The following is a 27,223-nucleotide window of genomic DNA, read 5'->3' as shown; positions in this document are numbered from 1 at the left end:
GCACAGCGTGCTATGGAGAGGGCTATGCTTGGTGTTTCTTTGCGAGATCGAATCAGAAATGAGGAGATCCGTAAACGAACCAAAGTCGCTGACATAGCCCGACGGATTAGCAAGCTGAAGTGGCAATGGGCAGGGCACATAGTACGCAGAACTGACGGCCGATGGGGCAGAAAGGTTCTGGAATGGAGGCCGCGTACCGGAAAACGCAGCGTGGGACGTCCACCTACAAGGTGGACGGACGACATCGTAAAGGTAGCAGGGAAGCGCTGGACGCAGGCCGCTACCAATCGATCAACATGGAAAGCATTGGGGGAGGCCTATGTTCAGCAGTGGACGTCCTGTGGCTGAAATGATGATGATGATGATGATCTAAAGATGTCTTTGCAAGTCTCATAATCTATTTTTCAATCCAGCGCGCATTAAAATCAACTTAAATGGGCTTGCAAGAGCTTATTATCCCACTAAGGTGTAGATATGATCTACCACTGGTTGAGCTTGCCCAGTACCTGGATATCTATTATTCGCTCACGCCCTGAAGGTTTCTGGGTTTTATGAATTGAGACAAACATAAGGATATTCCTATAATCACTTCGAATTCCAATTCAATTTCTTCCACAAGTGATACAGATACATGTAGCATAGAAGATACAACAAGCAGACGTGAGAGAAAAGGTACGTTGATGAATAGCGGCTTAGAGGCTGTCGCGCGGAATATCGCCGGCCGGCTCCCGGCTTACGCGCCGCGTAATTTGAGCCGCCCGCTCTGTGTGTTTTCAAGTTTCCTTTTTGGATAATATCTTTTTGTATACAAAAAAAATAATAATAAAAAAGTAACACGGACAATCCACGGAAAAGGATCCACGTGCAAGCAGTTGTTAAAGATAATGGAAGCTCGTTAGTGCAGAACACAGCAATAAGATTTTACTATTCTTTATTACTATTGTAACATCGGATACTGGTAGTAAGTAATAAGGTCCAACGAAGATAACGTAACAGTATGTATCGGTCGACTGTACAGAGGAGATTCGTTACCAATTAAAGACCACTGTAATACAGAGCAGTGGACAAAAATATTGATGAAATACGTGGTTACATCTGCCGTTCTCAGAAGCCTTGAAAGCTTGTAACGAAATGGCCACAAGGTTTTATAGACGCTAGCCAATATATTGAATTTGTGATACAATCAACAAACGAAGCGGAGCTATTACGCAGCGGAGCCGGCGCCGCGCGACGAATTTCCGTCGCCGCCGTCGCAGCCGGAATTATCCGCAGGATGCTAATCTACACAATGGCGGACCACTCAAAAGAAAAACCAGCACCCGACGCGCTCCATTCATAAACCCGATTGGACTCAGTAATGTAATGAGCGAGCTTATTCCAAACGAGCTTAAAGTTCCATTCCAACTTTCAACAGTTTCGAATGCCGCAACCGTGGCCAGCGAAACTCTTTCGTCCTTACAAAAGCTTGAATTAGTATGAAAGTAATTTCGAAGTTTCAACAAAAACAGCAAATATTACAGCTCTAAATATTCAAGAGATGAAAGCAATTTAAAAATTTCCAAGTGCGGAACCGTTTTCAACCGCAGTAAAGTACATTTTGTTAATTCCTTGAAAACGATAAAAAATATTTAAAATGTTAGGCGTGTTTAATAAGCCGGTAGTAAAAAAAAAATCCTAGTTACTGAACATGCCGACCGACGCCTATGCCGCGATAAACTTTCATATAAGCCATGTAAAGTCGACTCAATGAACCGGAATACCAGCAAAATTGGTTGTGCACACTACTGTTTTCTGCTAGCTGAGCGCTAACATTTTTCTTTTTAATATCTCTCAAAATACCAGTGTGAATCATTCATCGGTGAAAAAAAAGACAAGCTCGAGGGTTTTAGAAATATGTCGACCGCAATAATTCTGAGTAACGAAGTCTCGTTTAGCGTGACTAGGCCAGAGGTGAAAAATTCCGGCTAACATTTCGAATCTAACTGCGAACTGCGGGAGCATTCAGAGTGCGAGGAAAAATAAAACACACGTTTGGTGACGGGCGGACTCGAGATTCAATTCAAAACGATACGCCCGAGTGGCAAAGGAAAACAGACACAAAAAGCGAGAGGTGTAAATAACGAATGTCTCTCTAAAGGAAATGTAAGGTTGATAGGGAAAAAAGAAAAGGACAAAAATAATATTTTGGGGAAAGACTTTAGAACTTTTGACTGTTGTAGGTAGGTGATCGATACGAATGAAGAAAAGGTTATGGAATTTAAAAATTCAGACCAGGAATTTCACTTATGGCATTGCAGTTTCGTTGCGGCAAGTTAACTGCCTACACTTAAGCAAAACTCGCCACTTTTCTATAAAAAATGCTAAGCCAAACCCGCAATACGGTAGCGTTTATCTGGAACCGCGGGCACGCGTCCAAGACGTCATCGAGACGGAGGGGGCGCTGAGGCCCGACGAGCCACTCGCCAAGTGCCAAGTACCCTAAACCTGGCTTGGCCCTTAGATGCAAAACTAGTTACAACCAGCTACAACTAGTTAATGAACTACAAAATAGCAAGGCACCCCGCGGCAAATCCTTTTACATTTCACGCTTATGCAAAAAGTGGCGTGTTTAATGTGATCATCGTAACTGAACCGAGTAATGGATTTTCCTCACACTTATTCTGACATTCTAAATCGATAATAAAGTAATTTGTAAGCCCAATTGCAATACTGAATGTAAGTACCGAAACTGTTTGGAAATAAAGACCACTAACAATACCGTCAAAACAAATACATTTGCATGCATTAACAGTCTTGACCTTTGTTGTTATGGGCACGTGTGTAAAGTAACAGTTAACGGAACGTTGCAAAAAGCGTAGATAACAGAAACGGGAACTATATCAGCTGGCAATGTGCTCGGTGTGATTGCGACGATCGGTCGTTAGTCGTTATCGACCACGCGGTGGAAAACAAGGGTCGAAGAGTCGTCAACGTGGGAGGAAGTTGTTAGAGCTGGGGGAAATGCGCAGTGTTCGATGGGAATGGGATGTCGGATTGCTGTACTATGGCAGTCATTCCAGTTTCCTCATACATAATAAGATGATTGTGGTATTTGACAATGGATTTTATTGGTCTTCGAATCTTTGCTACTTCACATTGACTGTCCACAACAGATCAATAATAAATGTAAAGCATTGATATACTTTCTCTCTACATAGGTATGCCGAGTCTACTTAATTATAAATAAGAACGCGCTTTATGTGCCTTTTATACAATGTCTTTCTGAATGTGTTCGAAGACCACCCGAAAAGTAAAAAGCTCAGAACGAATATTGATGAATTAGGAAAAAAAACACGATGCATCCGCGCGCATAAGCAAGTTAAATGTAAATTTAAAATAAATGCAGCATGCATAAGCAAGGTATACAATGTAAACCAGGCAAGAACAAGAGGTGCACCATCAAAGAAAATGTGGACACGTCAAGGTGTCGAACTGTCGAGCAATCGCAATTTTTTGCCACTCAAAGTGTATAATCTATCAGCCGGGGAGATAAGTGGGTAAAACTCTGTAATGCCGCTAAGCCGGCGGGAGGAGGAGCAAAAAGTAATGATAAACAGAAGGGGTACAAATTTAATCTAGGGCCTAGCCAGCCCGCGCCGGTCCCCCGGAGGCCGCGCGGGCGTTAGCGAAATGGACATGGCGCACAATTTTTGTTGAAGATGCCAAAAAAAAACTACAAAAAATTAGAATGAATACTGTATTTTTATTTTTTTGATATCTTTAAAAATGACTGAAATATTCAAGCTCAAAGTGCGCTCTTCCGCTCGGAGCGATTTTCCGCGCGGATTTTGAAAATGTGACGTAGTAACATGAAAAGCAGCATGCAAGATATTATCTGTGTACAATGGTTAGAATGGTTAGTAGGGGAGCCGAAGCGGGGATTTCGGGACTTACTAAAGAGTGGCAGACTAACATACAAGGAAATACTTTGTACCTGGTTGATTACCTCTAAGTATGAATTTTTGATATAAAACGGCATTAGTTCTTATGCCTCTCACCCAAAAAATACCTCAATTAAGCCCAAATTTGAGACCGCAGCCAAACTTTGAGTGACGATGGAAACTAGCCTAGATGGAGGTCACATGAAATTGAACTTCTGCTTCTTCATTGATAAAGACTTATCATTTACCATACCTTATCATTTTGTATTCCATTTTCAAGTCACTTTTTTTTCGCTTACTGTTTAAACAAAACGTGGGATTTTTTGAATCTCAGGTCTTTTGAACGCACATCTGAACGATGTCTGGTTTTAATTTCTTCAGTTACTCCGTGACCATGGCGCTTGCAACAGTGCCGAAATATTGGAAACTCAAAACTAAGGTACATGGTAGCAATCCCGTCAGTAATATAATAGGAAAATGTCTTGAAAAATAAGTAAATCGTATATTACTTTATGTAACTAATTTTATTATGTATCATACTTATAACTAATCACTTCATTCAGAACTAGAAAACGATTCCAAGGATTCCACTTTTCTTCAATAGATGATCAAGATAAAGAGTTATTTATTATAAATTGCTCTTCCACCATTTCAATTATTCTATCTTACATCTTACTTGATGAAATCTTTTTCAATTTTATTTACATGGTCATAACATTTTCACCATTCCTCTGCACCAATTTATGAGGTACACCTGAAACCCCCGATAAAGCAGCTATTATAAGAATAATATTTAAAAAAAACCATCCTTCTGACGCAGTTAGGTAATAAACTAAATGTATCCAATTTCACTCTAACTTACTGTCAACTCAACGACGCGCTTTAAAATCAAAGATTGACTTTAAAATTATGCCTTATTTTACAATACACATTGAAAACAATGTAACTTGCTTGAGCTTTTTCGACTTTTTCACAAAAATAACAAATAGGCATGAAGAGATTACAAAATTTCTGCAGCGACTGACAGTTCACTTGATTTACGTTGACAGGTGACAATAAAGCCATAGACATTTGCCATATGAAAGACACACTTTTCCAATATTTTTGTTTGCCATGAGATTCTGGTACACCTATACCTATCATTTAATGAAAAGATAAACAAAATTTTTTCAGTACAACGAAAATCTGCTCTGGCGCGTAGCAATGCAACGTGACAACTACAGTTCGGACTTCTTTATGCGTCCACTACACATAATAAAATTCGAACTATAGCACATTTTTTCTTTTTAATTCTAATTCAGTAAAAAATGTTTTTGAAACCTTCATTCAAAATTCAAAAGTTATTATCATATGACAGAACTTATGACCAGACTATGTACATTGAATAAAATATTTTTCTTTTTATCATCAAGCTTAGCAGTCTAATAAGTTACTATGACACTCAAGTTAATCCACATTCAGCACCATAGCCTCCCCTTCTACAAGGCCCTCTACAAATGTCAAAACGTCACTTAACCCTTTTAGCACCAGTTCTTTTGTTTTTGAGAAGATGTACCTACTCAATTTTTATATCAATTTAATTATAGTCCAGTCGTTTGGTACAAATTAACGTGATTACCTGGAAAGTGTTCCGTGAGTTTTGAAAATTGGTGATTAAAATAGATTTCGCTATTCTGTTAGTCTGTTAGTTAAGTGTGATTGCCGCGCTCGTTGCGAAATTGGAAAAATGCTGCCTTAGAGAAGATTTTTGATACTTACATTCTTTCCTATTTCGTCGTTCCAAATGACGTTCACTGCTGGACAAAGGCGAGAGGCCTTTGGGTTTTCCATAGGTTTTTCATAATGAACAGTCCTGCGCTGCCCGCATTCAGGTTCTTCCCGCGACCTTTACCAGATCGTCGGTCCACCTAGTAGGAGGCCTGCCCACGCTACGTCTTCCAGCCCGTGGTCGCCACTCAAGAAATTTTCTGCCCCAATGGCCATCGTCTCTACGAGCTATGTGTCCCGCCCACTGCCACTTGATTTTAGCAATTCTGCTTGCTATGTCGGTCACTTTGGTTCTCCTGCGGATCTCCTCATTTCTGATTCGATCACGCAGGGAAACCCCGAGCATAGCCCGCTCCATTACCCTTTGGGTGACCTTGAGCCTTCTTATGAGGCCCATAGTAAGCGACCACGTTTCAGAACCTTAAACTTTCCTATTTATTTCACTACTAGCTTTTGCCTGCGGCTTCACCCGCGTGAAATTTAGTATCACAGATCGGCATAAATTATAGCCTATATGTTAATCTGGGTTACAAACAATAATATTGTACAGTTTCAACAAAATCCGTTGAGTACTTTTTGCGTGAAAGAGTAACAAACCTGAGACACAGGAATCTTCCTAGTTCAGGTATCAACCCACCAACATTCTTACTTTTTGTTTTTCCTAATTGTTTGTTATCATAATATTACCTATCTGTTATGTTGGTGAGAAATAAACATTACTTTACTTTATTTTAAACTTCCAGACATCCAAACTTTCGCATTTATAATAATAGTAGGATACAATTATGTAATGTAGAAACAAACAAGACAAAAAAAAATATACTTCAGCAACGCGAATTTTTTTATACTTCAGCATATTTAGGACACCCGGCAGCGTGTCCTGCCATGATCAAAGAAAAAAGAACTCGCAATTTAGCAGGTACATTAATTTGACTGTTTCACAACTCTAAATCTATTTCACTTACATTACATGATCACATTTATCAAAGCTTTCTATGTCCCAAAAATTATAAAATGAATAAAGTAGTTGTCAAAAACCTTTTTTAAGGCGGATTTTTTTCAATAAGGCGGGCGCGCGCGCGGCTATAAACGAGGTCACAAAATTCGGAAAGAACATAGCGAAATCTATTTATTCACCAATTTTCAAAAATTCCGGAAAACTTTCCAAGTAAAATTAACAAATAACTGGACTATTTACTCGTTATTGAGCACAGAGACACAAACTTGGTTATTTTTCCAGAAAATTTATATTTAAGTGCATAAATGTAAAAATGCATTGGGGGAGGCCTATGTTCAGCAGTGGACGTCCTGTGGCTGAAATGATGATGATGATGAAATGTAAAAATGGCTTCATAGTGCACAAAATTGGCAATAGGTGGCATAATAATGGTTACTTTTATAGCGCATAGTTTGAAATGTGATTGAACGATGACAACTAACAACAGTTGTCAGTTAGGTAAAATTTTATTTTAGTTGGAAAAAGACAAAAAGTGGTAAATGGGTTAACGTGCGGGGGCTGCAAAATCATGTTGTGACGTCACGCGCGAATATTGGAAATTTTTGAAAATTTTAAAAAGTCCGTAAACTTCTCGAGGCTCTATCTTCGGTAATACTGGATGGATTGAGGTGAAATAAAAACTAGTGTAATGTGTGTGATCTAAACTTTAAATTAAGTCATAATTTAACTTAATATTACAACTTATGCGTGTTGTCCATTAGGGTGTCCCGTCGTTGTATGGGAAAAAAATTTTTTTGAGCTACGGTTACGCAAGAGGTGTCAAAAGTTGCGTTTTGACATATAGATTACGATTAGCATTAAATTTAATTAGATATCTGTCATCTTGAGGCCTCTACCTGTCCTTGAACATTTTTAAAATTGCTATTTTAGGGGTTCCTAACATAAACTATAAATAATACAAAAATAGCGTTTTTATGAAATTTGAGGGTACACAATGAGTCACAGCAAGGTTTAAAATAGTTTAAAAACCAATAAATCCATAAATACTTTAAAAACAGAATTGGCTTTTTGACCAGAATTAGGCATTTACGCGCGCGATTTTAATGTATTCCTAATTAATCCATGGGTCAGCCAAGATATCGATTTAATTTGAGGATACCCAATTCCCTTCTCACAGCAGGTTAATAATTTTACTACGCTATTATAAAACTATGATTGGCATCTCTAAGTGGAAGCTAACAAAAATGGCAGTCAATTTTGGAAAATCAATCATAACTTGAAAACCATTTGTCCGATTTCATTACTTTTTTATTTAAATCATAGCTCTACGTATGCGCTTGATATTTTGTAGTATAAATTGTATCGATAAAATCAACCTTTAGTTAGTAATTCAAGGAAAATTGATTTTTTTTTACATTATTGTGATACTACTTTTTAAATCATTTTTTTACAAAATGTCTTATACTCTACTAAAAGTTTTACACGAGCCAAAGAAGTGTATTAAATTGTCTTTAATTTGATATATAACATGTATGCGTTTCATAACTAAAAATATTTTTTTACTTCCGTTGAAGTTCACCATTGATAAAAAACTGCGTACAGAACAAAAAATTCAGCTAGAAAGTTTATGTAACGTACATAAATGTTATTTATGTTTAACAGCATGCTAAAACTATTTAACATGTCAATTAGTATTCTGTTTAATTATAATATTTTAAAGATTTTTGCCACGGTAGTTTTTACCTGAAAAAATCAAAAAGTATATTACTACCATATGTTTGCTAAATTTTTGTTAAATTTAATCTAAAAGTATGTAATATTATAACAAAAATGTGCTGTGCGATACCTTACAGAAATAAAACCTCAACAGAAATAATACCAACAGCCTCGCCAAAGAAGTAGAAAATTTGAGAAAAACAAGTCAAAATATGAATTCTGCTAGTTCGAACCAAACCTATTCCTCACTGGAAACAGTCTGTCATTGCCTGCAAATCATATCTTAGGGTTCCACTGCCACTGTTATTACAAAATAAAATGAAATAATTGTAAAAAAAATATAATAGATGACAAACAGTGAAGGGCTGATTAAGTGACTTTTTGAGACATAAAAATGCCGGTAGAGCCCTTGAGACATTATTTTATATTTTTTTATTTATTTTTACGGTAATCTACATCTAATGACGCAACTTTTGAGGGGTCTTGTGTAGCGAAAATATGAAAAAATATATTTCGGGACACCCTATTGTCCATTGCCAGAATAGGTACATTAACACACTGGTTCCCAACATTTTATGGGTTGAAAATTGAAATAAAATATCCTTTAAATTACGACTGGAGAATATAATTTTCAATCTAAGCACAACAAAAAAACTAGAGATACGATAAGGTTTTAGTAGAGCAGTTACTTTCTAATTGCTATTGTGAGCAACAGCGGTTAAATCGTTTCCACATTCGTCTCATTTAGCAACGATTTTTTTTCTCCCAATTTTTGAGAACTAGTGGTCTAACGGGAAGAGTCGCCGGTGCCCTATCTCAACAACCTGTACAGTAAGCTACGAGTTAAACTTCGACTGAATCGCAAATTAGTCACATTATACCTTTTTCGGTACATAAGATTTAACTTTGAGAAAAAGAAATTAGGTAATTTATCAAGACCCTTCGTTAGAAATACATTTCTTTGCTGATTAATAAGATCTAATCAAACCAAATAGAAATCATACCATGGTAGAAAGTAAATTATACAAACTCATAAATAATTCCGAAACGTAAACGCACCTTGACATTTAAATTTAACCTACGATATCAATATCCACCTGATTTCCACGAAATTTGTTAACGTCTACGTTACCGCATTGCTAAAAACGACTTTCCCTAAGAGCAACGTTTACCTACAGTCCTACATTGAGTATTAATAATACTGTATTATGTAGTTATTCCGTACGTAAATAAGTGATCAAAATTATAATTTTTCTGAACGCGAAAGTAACCTTTTACATTTTTTTGCCCCTAGAGCGATAGAATTTCTGAGACAGAACGAATCAACCACGGGAAGCCTAATAAACTTAGGAAAAAATCGAACCAGCCTGTTGTTCAACGCCCAAATAACTACCTACTTAATAAAAGTACGAACTAGTGAAATTCTGCCTTTTCTAGAATACTGTAAAAAGGAATTCTCTATCACAAAAAAGCAATATAAAGTAGTCATGAAGAATCTTTTTGATGCAAAATATTCTACGTGCACGTTAATAAAGGTGCGCGCAGAGTGGTCATAATTTTCGAGTTATATCAGATGAATTTAATGAACGCCGCTGGCGCTATAAAGGTGTTTATTTGTATCGTTATTCTTTACCTCATGAGGAAGGCAATATCGCAAATGTAGATTGAAGGTAATGTTATGAACTCAGATACTTAGACCTAATGTATTAAAAACGTTAACAAAACTCGACACAAACTCTAGCATAGATTCGAGCATGCGATTGGGTGAATTTAAATATGAATGTACCTCCAGTTAGTTATTATCTCACAAACTACATTGTGCCGTTTCATTTAATATTTATAAAGATCACTATTTGCATTTAAACAAGGTTTAAAATCTTTTTACATAATCTCTGGAGTATTCATAACAAATGCGCACCAGGAATAGGACACTACAGTCTAAAATATCAGGTAAGTACTTTTTACTTCGTTTCTTTCAAATTTTACAACTTTTTTCATGTCGAAGCTTTTACGAGTCGAATTCAATGCGCCTAGGCTCGACCCGTCTCAGGTCGTTCATTTTTCTGCTTACCGCCCGTTCGAGATGTTTTCACAGAGATAAAATATAAATAGAGGTCATGAAAGTTACATAAATAACCTTGGCGAGAGAGATCATAAACATAAAACGTGTTAGAATCCATCCCCCGCGACCAGTTCGGGTCGGTGGTCGGTGCCAGTGCGGGCAGTGTGTTTCGTGGAACTAACTTACGTTTTATACGAGTACATACACTCACACTGTCCCTTCTTACACAATGGTCTCGGTTCTCGGGAAACGTTTAGGCGTTTCCCAATGTGTACTGGAGTGGGCAGTTCCATTCCACGTGACGGGCTCCCAATACTTCAAAACAAAGGAAAGTAAATCAACGCGAACGCGTGGCTGCCCACGATCATTTCAGTAGATATTTACAGCAGTTCATAAAATGAGAACAAAGGCTATCATCATAACAAATTCCTGTAAACTGAATCGGAGTGTTCTAGTCGAATCGAGTTCAAACAATGAATCGTATTGAAGGTCGTCTTGTTCAATAGACTTTGATCAGCATATTATGCCTAATTTTTCCAGCTCTTATAAGTCGCAGTTAAAAGCGCAGCGTCCTTAATTATCGAGCAGTCCTTTTGTCCCGCGTACTTTAATGCGCACCGTGCAGCACACGGCGGCTGTGTAATTAGAGCTGACCAACGGCCTAATGGGGCTAGGGTGTCCAGGTCAACGCTAATATTCTACAGATCCAGCACTTTTTCTGTGCTTTTAGATCGTTTTCCCAAAGGCATGAAGTTCTCAAAACAGCACCTCGATTTTCTTTGCGAATTGCGTTATGTAGGACTCTCCATTTGTAATCAAAGCAAAGGTCACTCAATTCTCAGTCCAAATTTTTTTTAATACAATCTTCTGACACTGGACATCTAGAGAACGTTATAAATGTGATATTTCCACATTCATAATGCTCCTTTTCTCTGGCTTTTTTACGCAAAGTGCTTGCAGGGTGGCCCCCGTATGTAATCAGAGCTAACCAAACCGTCTAATGGCGCTAGGGTGACCAGACTATCACAGAATATCTTTTTCTCACACGAATCGCAATAAAAAACAATTTCTTTAGTAAGATTTTGTTTTACCATGAATTTTCCTTTAAAGTCGCACATGGTATCACCGATCTACAATCCCCTATTTGTATACGTGCTTGCCTATTGACCTACTCTTTTCATTACTGAATGGTAGGTAATTCAAAAGTGCTCAACACTGCTATCCAACACGTTTTGTACACACACCCGGCATGTCAACAGATGGTGTTATTGACAATGTAAGAGGCTATAATAGCCCGCATTTTCAATATCAAATTATAATGCCTGGATTCCTTCTATTTCTAGGGTTTCGTTAGTGGATTTCTAAACATTTACCAGAGGGTTGGAGACTACAGGACGAAGCTGCGAAGACCTTTCTTACCGCACACGTACATAATAATTAAACACGACATTAAAACCGTTTATGACCAAATAGTAACGGTGTTATGTTAAGAACGTTCCCGAAGGAACACGATAGGACTGGAGCGTAACCAGAAGAGTAATTACTTATAAAAAGTTGCAACTTGACACCTTTTTGAGTGATGATGCCTCCCGTACTCCCGTAATAGCGTTAAGCAACAAAAGTTACATTACAAACTTTTATAAACAGCTTAAGAAATCCAAGAAAGTTACTTTGAGTAATACAGATGCAAACTTCTCGGAATACTTGTGTATTTATACATTGACTGGAACTATTTTGTGAGCGAATTAATGTTCTTATAGCATGTAAGATAAGTGCATGTATCAAACGCTAGGTGCCGCTGCCAACTTCCTAGACTTGTATATTTCGTGCTATCCCACGCACATAGCGGCGTCTTGTCGTATCAAAATGAAATACTGAACATGACTTGTCATAACCACTTTAGATACATTTGATTCAGTTTGTAAATTTCGCGTCTATTTTTGATTTGGACAGTCTAGCTTCTTAGCTAGACCTTATAGTTTTCTATATGAACGATAAACTTGAAAGAAAGTTATGTGGAGAGATAAGGAATCTAGGTGGCTGAGACAATAACAATCTAACGGCACATAAAGTCATAAAAAGCTCTGGCAAATAAGATAGATATAGGAAGACGTATGTGCACAAAAACAACAATCAGATACATGTTTGTGTGATGACATACCAAGCTAAATACCGTAACATTTTAAGTTATTGTAACACGTGTTATTTTGCTACAAAAATGCACTACCTATCTGTTACTTTCACGAGTAACGTTCGAAGTCGAATTTCATTCACCTGCGTACGCACACACCGAGCGTGTTTTTGCGCGATCCAGTAAACGCAGTAATTAGGACGTGAAACTGCGATGGTGTAATCTAATTCAAATGTCAACAGCCGTGACGACGGGCAGGGCATGTGCTTAGCATCAAACGTTACTTACTTGAAATTTGACAGAAACGCTCAAGGTTGCCACTTAACTCTTATTGCTATAGTCTATGTATAGTAGTATGGTATTGATATAGTCCAACACTATTACTTTTTAATTGTAAAAAATTCGTTATTTTTTTTAAAAGTATTTACATGGTTTTTTTCCGTAATGAACATAAAATGGCCACAACATAAGAACTGAGCTGAGCTAAATTAAATGAAAAATTGTGATTTTTTTCAACTAATAAACTAAACTAAATGGCGAAAAATCATCTCAAAAAGGCCAAAATAATATAGGTTAACTTTCTAATAAAACACCTGGGCAACCCTACAACCACTCAGCCTCAGCGCAATATTCGTCACTGTATCACATACGTAATACGTATCAACTAGCAGTCGTCAAGTGCGAGAAACGGGTCTAGCGCAATTTTCGCTATGAATGACGTCACTAACAAGGTGCTTTGCTGAAAGAGAAAACCGTGAAGGCACTTCAAGTACAAATAATGATATCATTATGCAAAACATAATGCACATTAAACTAAATATGTGGCATTATTATTACTAACAATTTGGTATTTTAAAAGAAAATAAGTAGGTATAATAAGTATGGATGATGAATGAAGAATGTTTCGTGAAAGTTTGGTTGCTGAGAAAAACATAGTATTCTTAAACATCAATAAGACTTTTAGAGTTTTATTAAAATTGGGTTAACGAGTTTCGAGTCAAGGGAATTAAGATTCAAAATGCAACATTTCCGCTGCTATAAAGAGTGAATAATCGTTAAAAAGAAAAATAAAAATGAAATGACACTTTCTCATCAATAAATAACGACTGCGTTTATCCGTCCAAACAAACAAGGCGGCAGAAAAACAATATAAACTCTGCCTTTTGTGCGCTCAAACAGCAACAAAGGGAAAAAGTGGCAGTAATAGGGAATTATTTCAAACAAACCGAACAATACCTTTCTTGGCTTGAGGCTGAATCATTTTCAATACTTTCTTGGTATTCTAATTTTCATTCAAAAGATAGCTTTTCCCGATCGATTTCCTATTTTTGGACGAAATTATATTATAATTATTTGTATTACATTCCATAAACTACATATTTATTATTATTTACATATTAAGTAATCAGAATCCGTCATATTGAGAGCGTGTCAGACTCTGAATACGTCACAACATTTTGGATCTTGAAAATATACGACTTCAACGAATTTCGTTTTAGAAAACATTTCTATTTCGAGCTATGCTTATCAAAGGTTAATAGAATCTAGCGATTTATCATGCAAACTAAGGAGCTACCTACGCGTAATGAATTTACAGTTATGTCATCCTAAAATTATCAATTATCATTCTGAAAATGCTTTTGAATACCGCAATACAAGGCTTGCTAAATACGAGTATACATATGTTTTGTAGAATAGAGAAGTGTAGTTTGTAGAATAGTGTATATGCTCTCATGTTCGCATGTCGTGTAATAAACGAGTAGGCCTCGACTCAGGTCACCAAGTAGGTGGCAGCATTGAACCTTTAATTTGGCCATTCAGAAGTGTCCGAAACCCTTCAATAACCCGTCGAAGACGAAGCGACCTCTTGACTTACAATTAATATTCTGGCGCCTGCAGTATAAAAGGAAACATTATGATGTAGAGACGATAGCACATCAGAATATACATTTTTGTTCCAAATTAGCATCTATTACAACGACATAAGAGGTCCCAGTGTTAAACTTGATGTGCTTTTGTCTGTACCTTTATGTATCTCCGTTTCTACATTACACAATATTAATCTCGTGAGGCAGAATGCAATTAAGTTTTATTTGAAGGTGAGAAATGTTGGATTTAATTGTTACGAACGTGAATGGGCCAATAAAATGGTATGAACCTGTGGGTGGTGGTCTTAACACTGGAGCTATTCATTGACGAATATAAGTTCGTTAATTAGGCCAAGGTCTGGCATGTGAATTGTTCGAAGACACTTTGCTGGCTCAATGAAAATTTAATGAATGTGTAAACTATAATATGCAATAGCTTTAACTGTGACGAAAATTACTGGAATTACTGGAATAAAAGTCAAACGTTTATTGTTAAGTAATGCTTAATTTTCTATCTTTTCCTTGTGACATTATGTGGCGAGGTCAACATAATCGATTACAATTGTTTCGTGATATAGATCTTTTTATGTAGAGTAGCTTGATTCTTATTCAAGCAATTTCTGGATTCTCTACATTTCCTTTTCATAGACAACATTATCGGTACCAAGTAAAGGTTATAGCACAATAATGGTTTGCGAGAGTACGGTTGGTACGATCAGGCGTGACGGAGCGAGGTTAAATCGGTACAGCGGCCCACGCAGCTACCGCTAATTAGGAAGCGCACGCGCAAGGGCGCTGCACCGGCACCGGCGCGCGCGCACCGCACAAAGGCGCCACGCCGCCGAACAAAAGATACACCCGCCTGGACAAAAGAAACTGCCCGGGGACAAAAGAAATGGCCACCCAACAAAAACAATGGCGGAAACACGAGCAGTGCCCGCCTTGTTTTGAAACAAAGGGATGTCGTGCAAAATTATGTTTTGTTAAGACACGTCAAGGAGCTGAAGGTTGCACCCGTCGCAGTGATATAACACCTTGCCATGCAAATATCACGTGTACATTCGTCTCTGAGAATCACATAATACAACAATATTGAAATTTGGTTTCTATGTTAACGCCTTCACACACACGAGTAGAGCAAGTCATATTTTATTGGTATGACAATATATTTCATTTCTATCCTAAAAGGCGGGTAATATATTCGTCACAGTCGTGCCCCACTGTGCACAGAAGTGCTTAGTTCAAATCATCGCTCGGCGGCACTTTTCAACTGCCAATTTTCCTTCCTTTGTTTCCAGACGTTTGAGTTTTTACAAAAAAGACACGAGAGAATTGTGATGAATATTTTTCTTTTGCTGTCATTTCTCAGAAGTGCCGTTTTATGACGTCACCGTACATTCTTTGTTAGTAGGTATTTTTATAGGGCTTCTAAGGCTGCGTGCGAGATAAATGAGTCAGTGTTAAGTTATTCTGAGAAGGGCACCGCAGAGCTGATGCGTGGAGAATGCTGCAAAAATGAGTAAGCGAGACATTAAACAACGTGCATTGTAGCAAAAAGTCCGCGTGGGGCTGACAACGTCACAAAGAGCCAGGGATGGCGATCTGAAATCGAATAATCTCAGAATCGAGGAAATCGATCATAAAAAAACAAAAACACATGGTGTTGACATAAATCAGTCTCGGACTTATGAAAGTAGAATGAAATAAAAAAAATTGTTTGTTAGGTAATCTGTTATGGTCAAATTAAAAGGAAAACTATATATCAAGTCGATTACACCGATTTCAGAAAAATCAATTTTTTAGCTCTCATTTCTCATTTGGATTGTTGCTCTAGTGACTAGCCTTTTATTCGGATGGATTCAAATATCGATGCACCATGAATCGCCATCCCTATCAGCAACGCAGCAATGCACAGAGACAGTGCGTTTCATTAGCGGAAGCACTCATTTCTATTTCGGTGGTGCGGTCGCGATGGGAGCTCATCGTCCGCCTATAAACATCTCATCAAAACACTTAAACGCCTCTCCATTTATGACTATCGAGTAGTTCAAATGCTAACCGCTGATCGTGTAAACCTGAGCGAACGGCCTTGCTAATGCAACTAAAACGCGTGATATTTTATGTATTAAACTTTGACGCATGTTTTGTATTCATAATACAGCATTTCAAATTCAAATTGGGCACCGACTTTTCTTTTAGTGGTTAGTAAAATTGCTCTAGTCTTGAGATAAATAAGCATTCGCTCATTTTGTTATTTTGTTACCTGTCATATTTATATTAAATGAGAATATCCTTTGTTTATTGTTTCATAATGGTCGCCGAGGTAGAGGCTGTTTAATTTGATGACCCCTGAATTAAATTTTTCTTTCTTAGAATGCACAGAACACCATCAAGCTTACACTGATGCCATGGCATGTATTCTCTCACCCGCAAAATTCAGGCCAGTTTATTTATATTAAATTACTTTTTCTAAATTCTAATATTCAAATATTATTTTGTTTCATTTGTTGCCTGACGATTCATCTGCAACATTATATTTTATTGCTATCATTGCAGATAATTTTTTGTACTAACTGAAGTGCTGATACTTTATCTCTTTTCGGATGAGAAAAGCTTTCCGCTTTGTCTGAAACGCGATTCTTATGCCATTATCGTGTCAGAAAATGGCGTACTTGAAAAAATCGGGCATCGAGTCTGCCACATAATGCCTGGTAATGTGCCGAGACGAGCTCTAGTGACATACTATCGTTCGCGCTTCGTTGTGATGATGGTATACTTGTCCTTTACGCTTTTTACCTACTGAATGGGCTCTAGCTCTAACGTCTCTTCCCAAAGAACATCGTTTAACTTTTATAGTTCATTTCGCTCCTTAATCACTCATTCCGCGCGGGATTGCTGGCACATTGTCTTTGAGGTCGTTAAAGCACAGGTAAGGCAAAAATAAATTGTTAATGTTGAACGTTATTTCCTAAAAAGCTTTAGGAGCGGGGGGGTATTATTACCGAGTGTAGCTCGTAATCTTGGCGACAGTTAAGTGAGAGTTTAATCATTTGCAAACTTTAACACACAATAAGCGAACATTATAATAGTACAGAAACAAAAGGAAACAAGAGCAAGTTAAAATTAAGAGTGCCAACTATTTTTAAATATTACTGTTTCCTGCGATTAAGTTGTGTGTCGCAGCACAGCGATGCAAAAGGCAAAGAGCTTTAGTGTAAACACTGCTCTAAAAAGAGCAAAACACTGATTTCAGCTCTTGCCAGAAACTAACGAATAAATCTAAGATAAACGATGGTCTAAGGCCAAGATAAACTGTCTCAGGCCCAGCTTTTACGAGCGGTTCAATATAGAAATTTCATCCTAGTGCTCACGTAACCTAAAGCAAACCTCGCAATTCGACGGCCTGCAGCCTGCGCTGCCCTGCAAGTGTTCCTTTGTCCCAATGTTGTTTTACTGAGAGCTGGAGTGGCCCTCAGGCATTCGGAATTCAATAAAACTTGAGGGGAATAAATCGTCTGTGGGGTACAAGATATTGTTTTACAGCAGCTGACGCCAACGTCGGTTCGAAAAGTAATAAACGAAATAATTGACTCTAATTGCGAATAGTTCAATAACGTCCGTCTTGTTCAAATTGCTCAATGAACTCCCAATGATGTTCGAATTTCATCAGCAAAAAGTCGGAACGAAACGATTTCCACGAGTGTCAATCATAATTATTTAGGTAGACAAGATATTTTATAGAGACAGCGGACACGTGATGGACGTAACGTTTCGACGATTTCATCATGTGTTGTTCATAACAACATAATAACATAGCGGCTCCGAACCGCGAATATTGTGACAATACGCGTATAATTAGCACATTGAATTATCGTCGGTTAAGCTGATTAGAAATCCGATACATGCATGATTGACTATAAATTATCTTGAATGCGTTATGTATAACTTAAAATATAATAAACTTGATATGTCAGCTCGAAAGAGTTTGAATGAATCTCCTAAATATTACTTTATTATGGAAACTACAAAGAGAGCTCCAATAAAAAGGTGCGCCATAAAAAGTACAATGGAATATGTGACATAAAATTTGAAACATAAAACCGACAGTTATTTGGGCGGCCATATTGAGGTGAGAGAGATAAATGGCATGGTATTGAAGTTGAGACTCCGACCAAATTGACATCTGAAACTTGACCTTTAGGACCTGAGTTATATGGTTGAGGTTAGACGTTAATTTGTTATGTAAATTCTAGGGTTTCTGAAAAGTTGATTGATAGATTGGTTATCGGCGTTTAATGGAATCTGATCTCCGGAGTAGTGACGTCACGCGATCTGACGGCGTAAAATTGGAAACCTCAGCAGAATTAATCGGGATTATCGATGAGTTAGATTTCGGATTTGTAAATGTTTGAAGATAAACTCTGTGATGCCCCAATGAGCATTGTTTGAATTCATTAATTCAAACAATGTTCATTGGGGCGTAGTATTAAAGACAAAAACTACTTATTCATCTCTCAATCTGGCATGGACGATAGAGCTACAATAGTTAGACGGCGGTTTCACTTAATTCATACAATGAATAAACAAACTATGGCAAAAGAATAGTACAAAACAGCAGCGATTGTAAATTCATATTCATTAGAATGAATAAGATAACCAGCCATTGTGTATGTTTAACAGAAAAAATAACAATTTTGACTCTCGTATCCAACTATTCATATTCAGAGGACATGTAGAGACAAATTTTAATGTAACATTATCATAATTTATTTACCAAATGAATTAATGATTTCAACTAAATCACACAAGAAAAGACGCAATTCGACAAAAACAAAAGTTATCTGACACATGTAAATCACAGTAGTTTATAAACGTAAACAAACACGTGCGGTCGGGTCAAAACACAGTTGCTTCGCAGTTTGGCAAGCGATATGATCAGCATAAACTTGGTGCTACTAATTTTCGTGAAAAAGCACCAACGTAAACATGTCGACAACCCCATAAAAATATAACGAGACCAAATTCAAATCCTCAATAATGTTGACATGCGCGAGTGAACTCCGTGACGTCGGCAGCTAACGACCCCAGAGTTTACACGTTCGCAACGAGATTGAAATTGGAAACTTTCGGCGCTATAAATCTTGGCCGCGGATAGAAAATCCAACAAAGACAAAGTATCGGGTACGGCTAAGCCGCCGACAGTTGGACGGACGAAACTCAATAACGCGCGGCGATAAAATATGTAGAAAACGTTGCCGATAGTGATGCGGCCAATTCTTATTTTTATTTACTGAGCAGTGAATTCGGTAACAATTACCGAATACTTCTAAATATTTATTTATTTAAAAAAAGATCGTCTCTACATCAATCTCCATAACGACCTCAAAGTTTACGCGTTAGCAACCAACGAGATTGAAATGTAGAAACTTTGTACCTATAAAGTACGGTCACAGATAGAATATCTAACCAAGACAATGTAGTACGGTTAAGTGCCGATAGTTGAACAGAAAACCCAATAAATACTAGATGAAGTTGCCGAAGTTTTCTAAGAGATTCAGGGGTCCATAATATACGTAATTCAAGCTTGGTTTATTTATTTTTTGTTTGAAAGTTATCTCTTATTTATTATATTTTGCAGAACAATTGTATTCGTAAACATATAGATTGACTTCAACTACACTGATTATTTTAGTGATAAGTAGTGAGGCCCGTATCGAATCTAATCGGAGATGTGTTTGATTGCTACGAGTAGTTCTAGCAGCGGTAAAGCGTAACAATCCGGTGTCGCCACAATCAAGTTCTCGATCACAGATTAATATTATGTAGGTACTTAGTTGTCGATTTGTCAACACTGGTAGAGACTACTGGTATTTAAATTACTTTTATTTAGGACATCGGGTAGGTATTGTATGAAATAGAGCTTTTATCCGATGGGGCGGATTCGTTATAATTACAGTTATGGAAGAGAGGTCATGCTTTTTAGAGAGTAGGACTGAGGATTGCTTACGTTTGTTGCAAGTATGAGTAGGGTTAACAGATGACAGGAGTTTAGGTGAGCCTTCTTTCAGCTACATATTAATGATTGTTAGAAATATAAAACAACAAATACAAATGATAGCAAAATATAGAGTTTCTACACAAATATCATCCACTAAAACAAAAATAATCACACGGTGATAAAATACCTAATCATATCATACCTATCTATCGCGAGTTCGTGAAATAAGACGAAGACGGACGGACCTTTTTATATTAAGGCTGCCCTCATCCGTGTACCACGAAATAGAATATTGCCAAATAGTGTCAAGGTCAGAAAAATTACCAGAATTCCAGGCTATAGAAGAGACATTTTTCTGGTAACCCTACGTATGAAGGAGGTCAATGCGCCCCGATGCGCTTGCGTTCCCCGGCCCGTTAACGCGCCATCCTTACGCTCACCTGTCTAAAGACACTTACCCAGCACACGTTAACATTTTATCATTAATGAAAAAGGATACATTTCCTGGAAAAAGTCGAGACTTGGCGGCTGGAGGATGTCTAACGCCGATAGTACCTGGAAAGATGAAAGATACTGAATTAACTTGTTTACCTTCGTAATTAAACATCAGCCATGTATATTTACACTGTCAGTTGACTTTATAACGTTAATTACTTTAAAAAGGATCTCATTCAATCAAAGCTTCGTAAGGTCGGCAAACTCTACGCCAATAAGCAGATTAAAAAGCTTCATATAAAATTCATCAAATATTTAATTACGTTAACAGTTAACGTAAAATATCTTTCTTGGAAAATATTTTTGAATAAGTAAGGAGTTCGTGACCTCAACATTTTTTATGAGAACTAAAGTAATTGAATCAATACTGCGTGCGTTTAATTGTGAAATGTATGTCCCAACCGGCTAGAAGGAATGGACGTTTAAACATAATTAACTTTTAATAACAAAAAATATTCGCTAACGATCTACAATTTGGTTCATATTTTATTGACTAATTAAAATATAACGAGAGCACAAAGACACTTCTACGAGACAGCGAAAATATAAAGTGCTGCATACAAATCAGTTTGTCGGTACACTCAGTCCGGCTCGGATGGTAATAGGTTCGAAAATTACTTGCAGGCAAACTTTTCATATTACTAAAGATATTTTTGATTGTTTAGCTTGACACAGCAGAAGCGATTATTATGGTTTTCCCACCTATTGGTTTTCCCGGAATCGCTAATTCGATTTCAGTTAATTAAATAATCTGTGTTCCAATCAAACTGGAAAACATGGCCAGCGCATTGGTTTTTAAATATTATTTTAATGAGTAAAGTAGCCGGATATTCTCTGTCCTTTCCGAATTTCTTCATGGCAACCCTCAACGCGATTAACACATCATTCAGCGGACAATACCTCCGATCGGCCATAACACAACAACGGATCCAATTTGCCGTCCGAATGTATTATCTGTGTTTATACGCGACACAAACCGCTAACAATGCACCGATCGATAAAACACGAAAATGAATTAATTATGAGAGCGCACGGCGCATTATAATTACTCATGATAAATGATAATGTCCAATCTGACTCCATTTCCATAAAGGATTTGCAACATTGGATGCGTTCTGCGGTATGCGGTCAGCTCAAAGTGAACGCAGCCCGCATCATATATGAACAACATTGTCGGTCAGCGGTTTGGGCAATAAGTACATTCGTAACAAAGCAATCTGTCAGCGTTCTCTGCTCGTGCCCGCACGGCCAGATCGCATAGTGCAAAATGTATGTTCGTTCGTTCGTTCGTTTCAGCCAAATGACGTCCACTGCTGGACAAAGGCCTCCTCCAAGGTTTTCCTCAATGAACGGTCCTGCGCTGCCCGCATCCAGGCTCTTCCCGCAACCTTCACAAGATCGTAGGTCCACCTAGTAGGAGGCCTGCCCACGCTACGTCTTCCAGCCCGTGGTCGCCACTCGAGAACTTTTCTGCCCCAACGGGGCCATCGTCTCTACGAGCTTTGTGCCCCGCCCACTGCCACTTGATTTTAGCAACTCTGCGAACTATGTCGGTCACTTTGGTTGTCATGCGGATCTCCTCAAAATGTATGTAATATTATGTAATTGTAGAGACCGACAATGTTGTTTATCATACATGGTGCAGGCTGCGTTGGGTTTAATCTGACCGCTGACCGCAGATCGCATCCAGTGTGACATATCCTTAATGGTGCAACGGCTCAAGCGGCGCGTATTCTATGACACGCAATTACCAAATGACACCCGTTTTTGAATGGACACGAAAATTTGCTGTACTGTAATTGACTGATAAACCTGCCAATTCACTATTAAAGCTCTACCGTAGATTACATCGGCGATCGGCAACACTCGGGGGAGATTGTTATCAAATGCAAGCACATTCATCATATAAAAAACTAAATAACTTGATAAGGAAGCTCATTCAGTCCACTGATAAATTCAGTCGCCAGTAAGTAGGTAAAGGAATAAAAATAACCTATTCCGGTCTGATTCTTGTAAGAACTCGCCTTTTTGGGTCACATAATAAATAAACACACAGAATCAGGCTACGAAAATAGTGGTACTGTGGTAGTAACAGTGTATTTATAAGCTAAAGTTCGACATCACAACAGTTCTTTTGATAAAAATCAGTTCAAGCCGTGTAAAGCTCAGGCATGTTGTTGGGTATTTCAGTAATCTGGTCTTTAATTAAAGTTAAGGACTTAATTAACTGGCACTGCAACCGTCATATTGGTTTTGTCAACTTATGCATAAGTTAAAGGCTTTTTTGTGTACAGTTATCGCCGCTAGTTGAGTCCCGGTTTCTTCCAGTGACTTGGCCCACTTTTAGCGTGGTCCACGGGCCAAGTCGCTGGTTTGAATTTTTAAATAGTTATTCTTCCAATGAATGTGCCCACCTTCAATGTTTTATTAATAAATTAAACACCAAAGCAACAAAAATCTACTCTAGAATCTTAGAGGTGAGCCCAGTCACTGGAAGAAAAGCTATTTAAAAATTCAAACCAGAGACTTGGCCCTTGGACCAAGCTAAAAGTGAGCCAAGTCACTGGAAGACTCGAGTCTCGGCGGTTCTCTAATTAATAATGTAAATAAATGTGTTGATAAGCTGCATCAATTTGATCGCCGCCTGCGTTCGGAGCGCGGGAATAACACCCGTGTTAATTGACGACAGTTTCCGTAAATGAACAACATTCAGCCGATCCGACGGAATAACCATTTATGCTGTAAATAAATCATATCAATTCAAATATTCCAACACGTTTAATGTTTACTAATTGGGAAGGCTTTGCGACTTACATCGTACAAACAGAATGAACAAACAAATTGCAACTTAGTATCTGTTTTTCGTTCGTATTTCCACTGAAATTCTTGCCAAAAACAAAAGCAATATGGAGCTGTTTTGGCAGAACACGAATGCAAATAGAAATGCCCTTTGAATTAGATATTTGCCAACGAAATAGGACCGAGTGTACTTTCGTAATTAGAAAGATAAGCTAGTCCAATGCATTAACTACATCTTAAAAGTAAAATATGTGTAATAAAGTCAGCCTTGGCCGGGCATTCGCTTAAGATGATAGGTTTACGCGATGTCTGTGTATAATAAAATATTTACTGAGACATTCCACCAGACCTCTTCCACCTTAGTGGACCAAGACGCAGGTTGGCGTGCCATTTTTATGTTTTTCAACAACCCGCACAAAATTTTTCTCTGATTTTTTTGTTATGAACAGCTGGGTACTGTAAACTTCTTCAAGATAAACAAGCACCTAATTACGCGGTGAAATACTTATCTATAGAGGTAGTGTACTTCTCTGTAGTGTTTTATCGGTCTAAGAAAATACCCAAGAATTGCGTATGTAGAATGTTCGCTTCATTAGGTTTTAGCCGCTGGCCACAGACTTGCGCCAGAAAATAAGAGAAGTGCGCGCGAAACGGCCAACTTAATTTAGCTCAATATGAAGTTTGCAAGCAGGAGTCTTTATTACCGCTACAGCATTCAAAACATAATTATGTAGGTGTTTTAGAAATTACGTTTGGTTTTTTCGGTAAAGGCGTAGTGTAGTAATGAATAGTAATGACTAATCCTTACAGTCTGGCAGCAGTTGGGACCTTGAGTCTCTATCCAATAGCCTTGTGTGGGCTGACTACAAACGACCTGGTTTCCGTGGATAGAAATCACATTACATAAAACTTGGAGTTACATTTGATTGCGGTTTGGTGTACAATATCCAAACATAAAAAGACCAATTTTCATTTACACGCTTAATAAAAGTTATTTAATGAGTGACTCTACGTAAAGTTACAAGCTACTGTTGTAGGCTTGGTGGTTGTATGCTTTGAACTACTTTGAAGCGGCCTACATCCAGCTATAAAGTTGTATGATGATGATGACTAACATAGAACAGATGTTTGTAGTCACTTACGTTTTCATGTTTGAAGAAGCAGAGCATTTTGAGCTCGCGGAAGACGCGCTTGGATGACACGAGCGACTGGAAAACGTTGGGCAGCTTCTTTAGGGCGACACGCCGGCCATCGCGTGGGTCTGTTACTGCCCTGTAAACAATAAAAGAAATAAGTGTCTAAATAATACATCAATCACTTTAATACCAACACATAACATGTGTTCAGTATAATATTATTTTTACGCTACATTAAATGTTTTCTTTAGCCTATCAATCTGAATTGATCGATTTATTCGTCGATTCATCGAATATTTCAATCCCAAATTTACACATTAGACACACTATGAAATAATATAAAATAAATGTTTTGTTGAATCTAGAATATACTAATATCTAGAGAGTGGCCCATACAAAATCCTCAACTACGAGTATGCCTATACCATAACTACTTTGCTTCACAAAGGAAGCCACGCTAAGCGCACTTAGTTACGAGGCTCAGTCAGAGAATTATAAACTCTTCAGACCCTAAACGCATTACCATGACAATGAAATAAGTTGGAAACTATCAACAATCGCTGCTACCAGGATCGTGACGTATTGACACAACTGCGAGCCCAAAGTTCATAATTACCATATCGATTGTTGTGATAGACACAACTTGCGAGCATCTTCGTGCGTGACTGAACAAGTGAACGAATAGTTTTCTATTGAAACTGAACTAATATTGTTTATTTTCGCCGTGTACTCAACTACAAGTTTCGTTAGACGATAATTCTATTACAACTACCTAACTTGAAACAACATAGTACAGTCAGTGGTAACCGCCACAAGATCCCTAATACCCAAAACACATAATGGCTGAAGTAAATATCTTGAAAGGAGTTCACATAACAGGTGTCTTATTAAACTAATGGCAAGCGAGAGCTGCTCTGAATGGAGAGCCAAGAATACGTCTACCTACGGACCTCATAATCTGCCAGGCCATTTGGACTCTCGAAAACCTTTCGAAAAACATGGAGTCGTACACAAAAACGACAATTGAAGAATGCAATCGGTATTGTAGAGCCGAAGCGAACCCTCGCGTTAAAAGGACCGTTAGGGCTGCCCTTGCGATTATTATCGTTCGGAGCAGGGCCGAGATAATATTGTCGCAAGGGAAATAGGGATGCCAGTGGTACAGCACATTCAGAACAGCCGGGGATTAAAGCGTCGCATTGAATTATGCTGGGTATTGAATTCAAATAACTTTGACAACCATGGAACTGGAATCTATAGTACAGTTTTTCAGGTTTGTATTACCTGATAGTCATCAAGAAAGAAGATATTACTTCGTAATGCAATTTAAACCAATACAAAAAGCTTATCAGCCGCTTACAGTGAGTGCTGACCGGTATGAAGTTTGTAATTAAGTAAGTGTTTGGTTTCATATTAACAAATTGCCCACTGTTGATATTTGGTAATATTCGCTAAACTAATTTAGAAGTCTCATAACTGAAGATGCGAATAGAGGACTCGCATTTAGTTTGAGGTAGACATGTAAGTATGTTTTATTTTGTTTTTGATATAAGTACGAGTAGGTACTGCGACAGCCCTATCAAGTATAAGTTAAGGGTACGTTGAATGGTATTCCATAAGTAATAGACAAAGACGCCTTCGCAGTAAATTCTACTGTAAATATGCTACGTTCATAACAATAATTAAACGAAAGCCTTTATGCCTGAAGGGTTTAGTTGTTAGTCCGATTAGATACTACAAGTGTTTCTCTTTTATATACGTACTAAATGTTTGTCGAAATTAAAAGTAATGGCTTAAACTGAGGCAAATCACTTGCCTGAGCTGAGTCCAGTGGCTGGAGACTTGTGTGTTTAGGTGCGTTATCATTTAAAATAAGCGTTATGAATCTTCTCAGAGTTGGCTCAGAAACTGACTAATTAATTACATAACGTTTTTATAGAAATCATTTGATCATTTCGTATCCTAGAAAATATTTATTACCGTTATTGTGGTATATCCAGTTTTATGAGTCTATGAAATAACTGGTAATTTCAAATGGGGCCTGTGACCATTATAATGTAAATGAGCTCTTATTAAGAATCAAATCGAGATGTAAAGTACCATTGTACAAGTATACGGGTCTGGGGTAAGTTCCCATTACGGTCGGCGTGTTTTGAAAAGGACAAGTAAAATCTTTACAGTAACCCTATTTAATTTGGTCCTTAATTAAATCACTAATTCTGTGCTAGATGTTTTACCCGGGCTGTGCCCAGTAGGTGGGCCTGAGAGCAACGACCTAGGCAGAGGCACAGCCGGGCAGGGCAGGGAACGTTTCAAATTAGGGATGGCCCTGATTTATCACCACGAAACACCCGAAACGAAGCAAATAACAGA

The 27,223-nt window shown here is 37.8% G+C and overlaps 1 protein-coding gene across 1 annotated transcript in view; it reads right to left on the bottom strand.

Annotated features, from left to right (window-relative positions):
* Nucleotides 1-27,223, bottom strand: part of LOC135071998 (serine/threonine-protein kinase NLK2-like) — a 159,747-nt gene that overhangs the window by 63,161 nt on the left and 69,363 nt on the right. Inside the window, 2 exon segments of the mRNA XM_063965916.1 lie at nucleotides 20,920-20,975; nucleotides 24,857-24,986. Of these exon segments, the coding sequence (XP_063821986.1) occupies nucleotides 20,920-20,975; nucleotides 24,857-24,986 (186 nt within the window).

The sequence above is a fragment of the Ostrinia nubilalis genome, chromosome 5, assembly GCF_963855985.1.
Source record: "Ostrinia nubilalis chromosome 5, ilOstNubi1.1, whole genome shotgun sequence".
Taxonomy (NCBI): domain Eukaryota; kingdom Metazoa; phylum Arthropoda; class Insecta; order Lepidoptera; family Crambidae; genus Ostrinia; species Ostrinia nubilalis.
The sequence above is the reverse complement of the archived record's forward strand: the minus strand, read 5'-3'. Positions and strand labels throughout refer to the sequence as shown.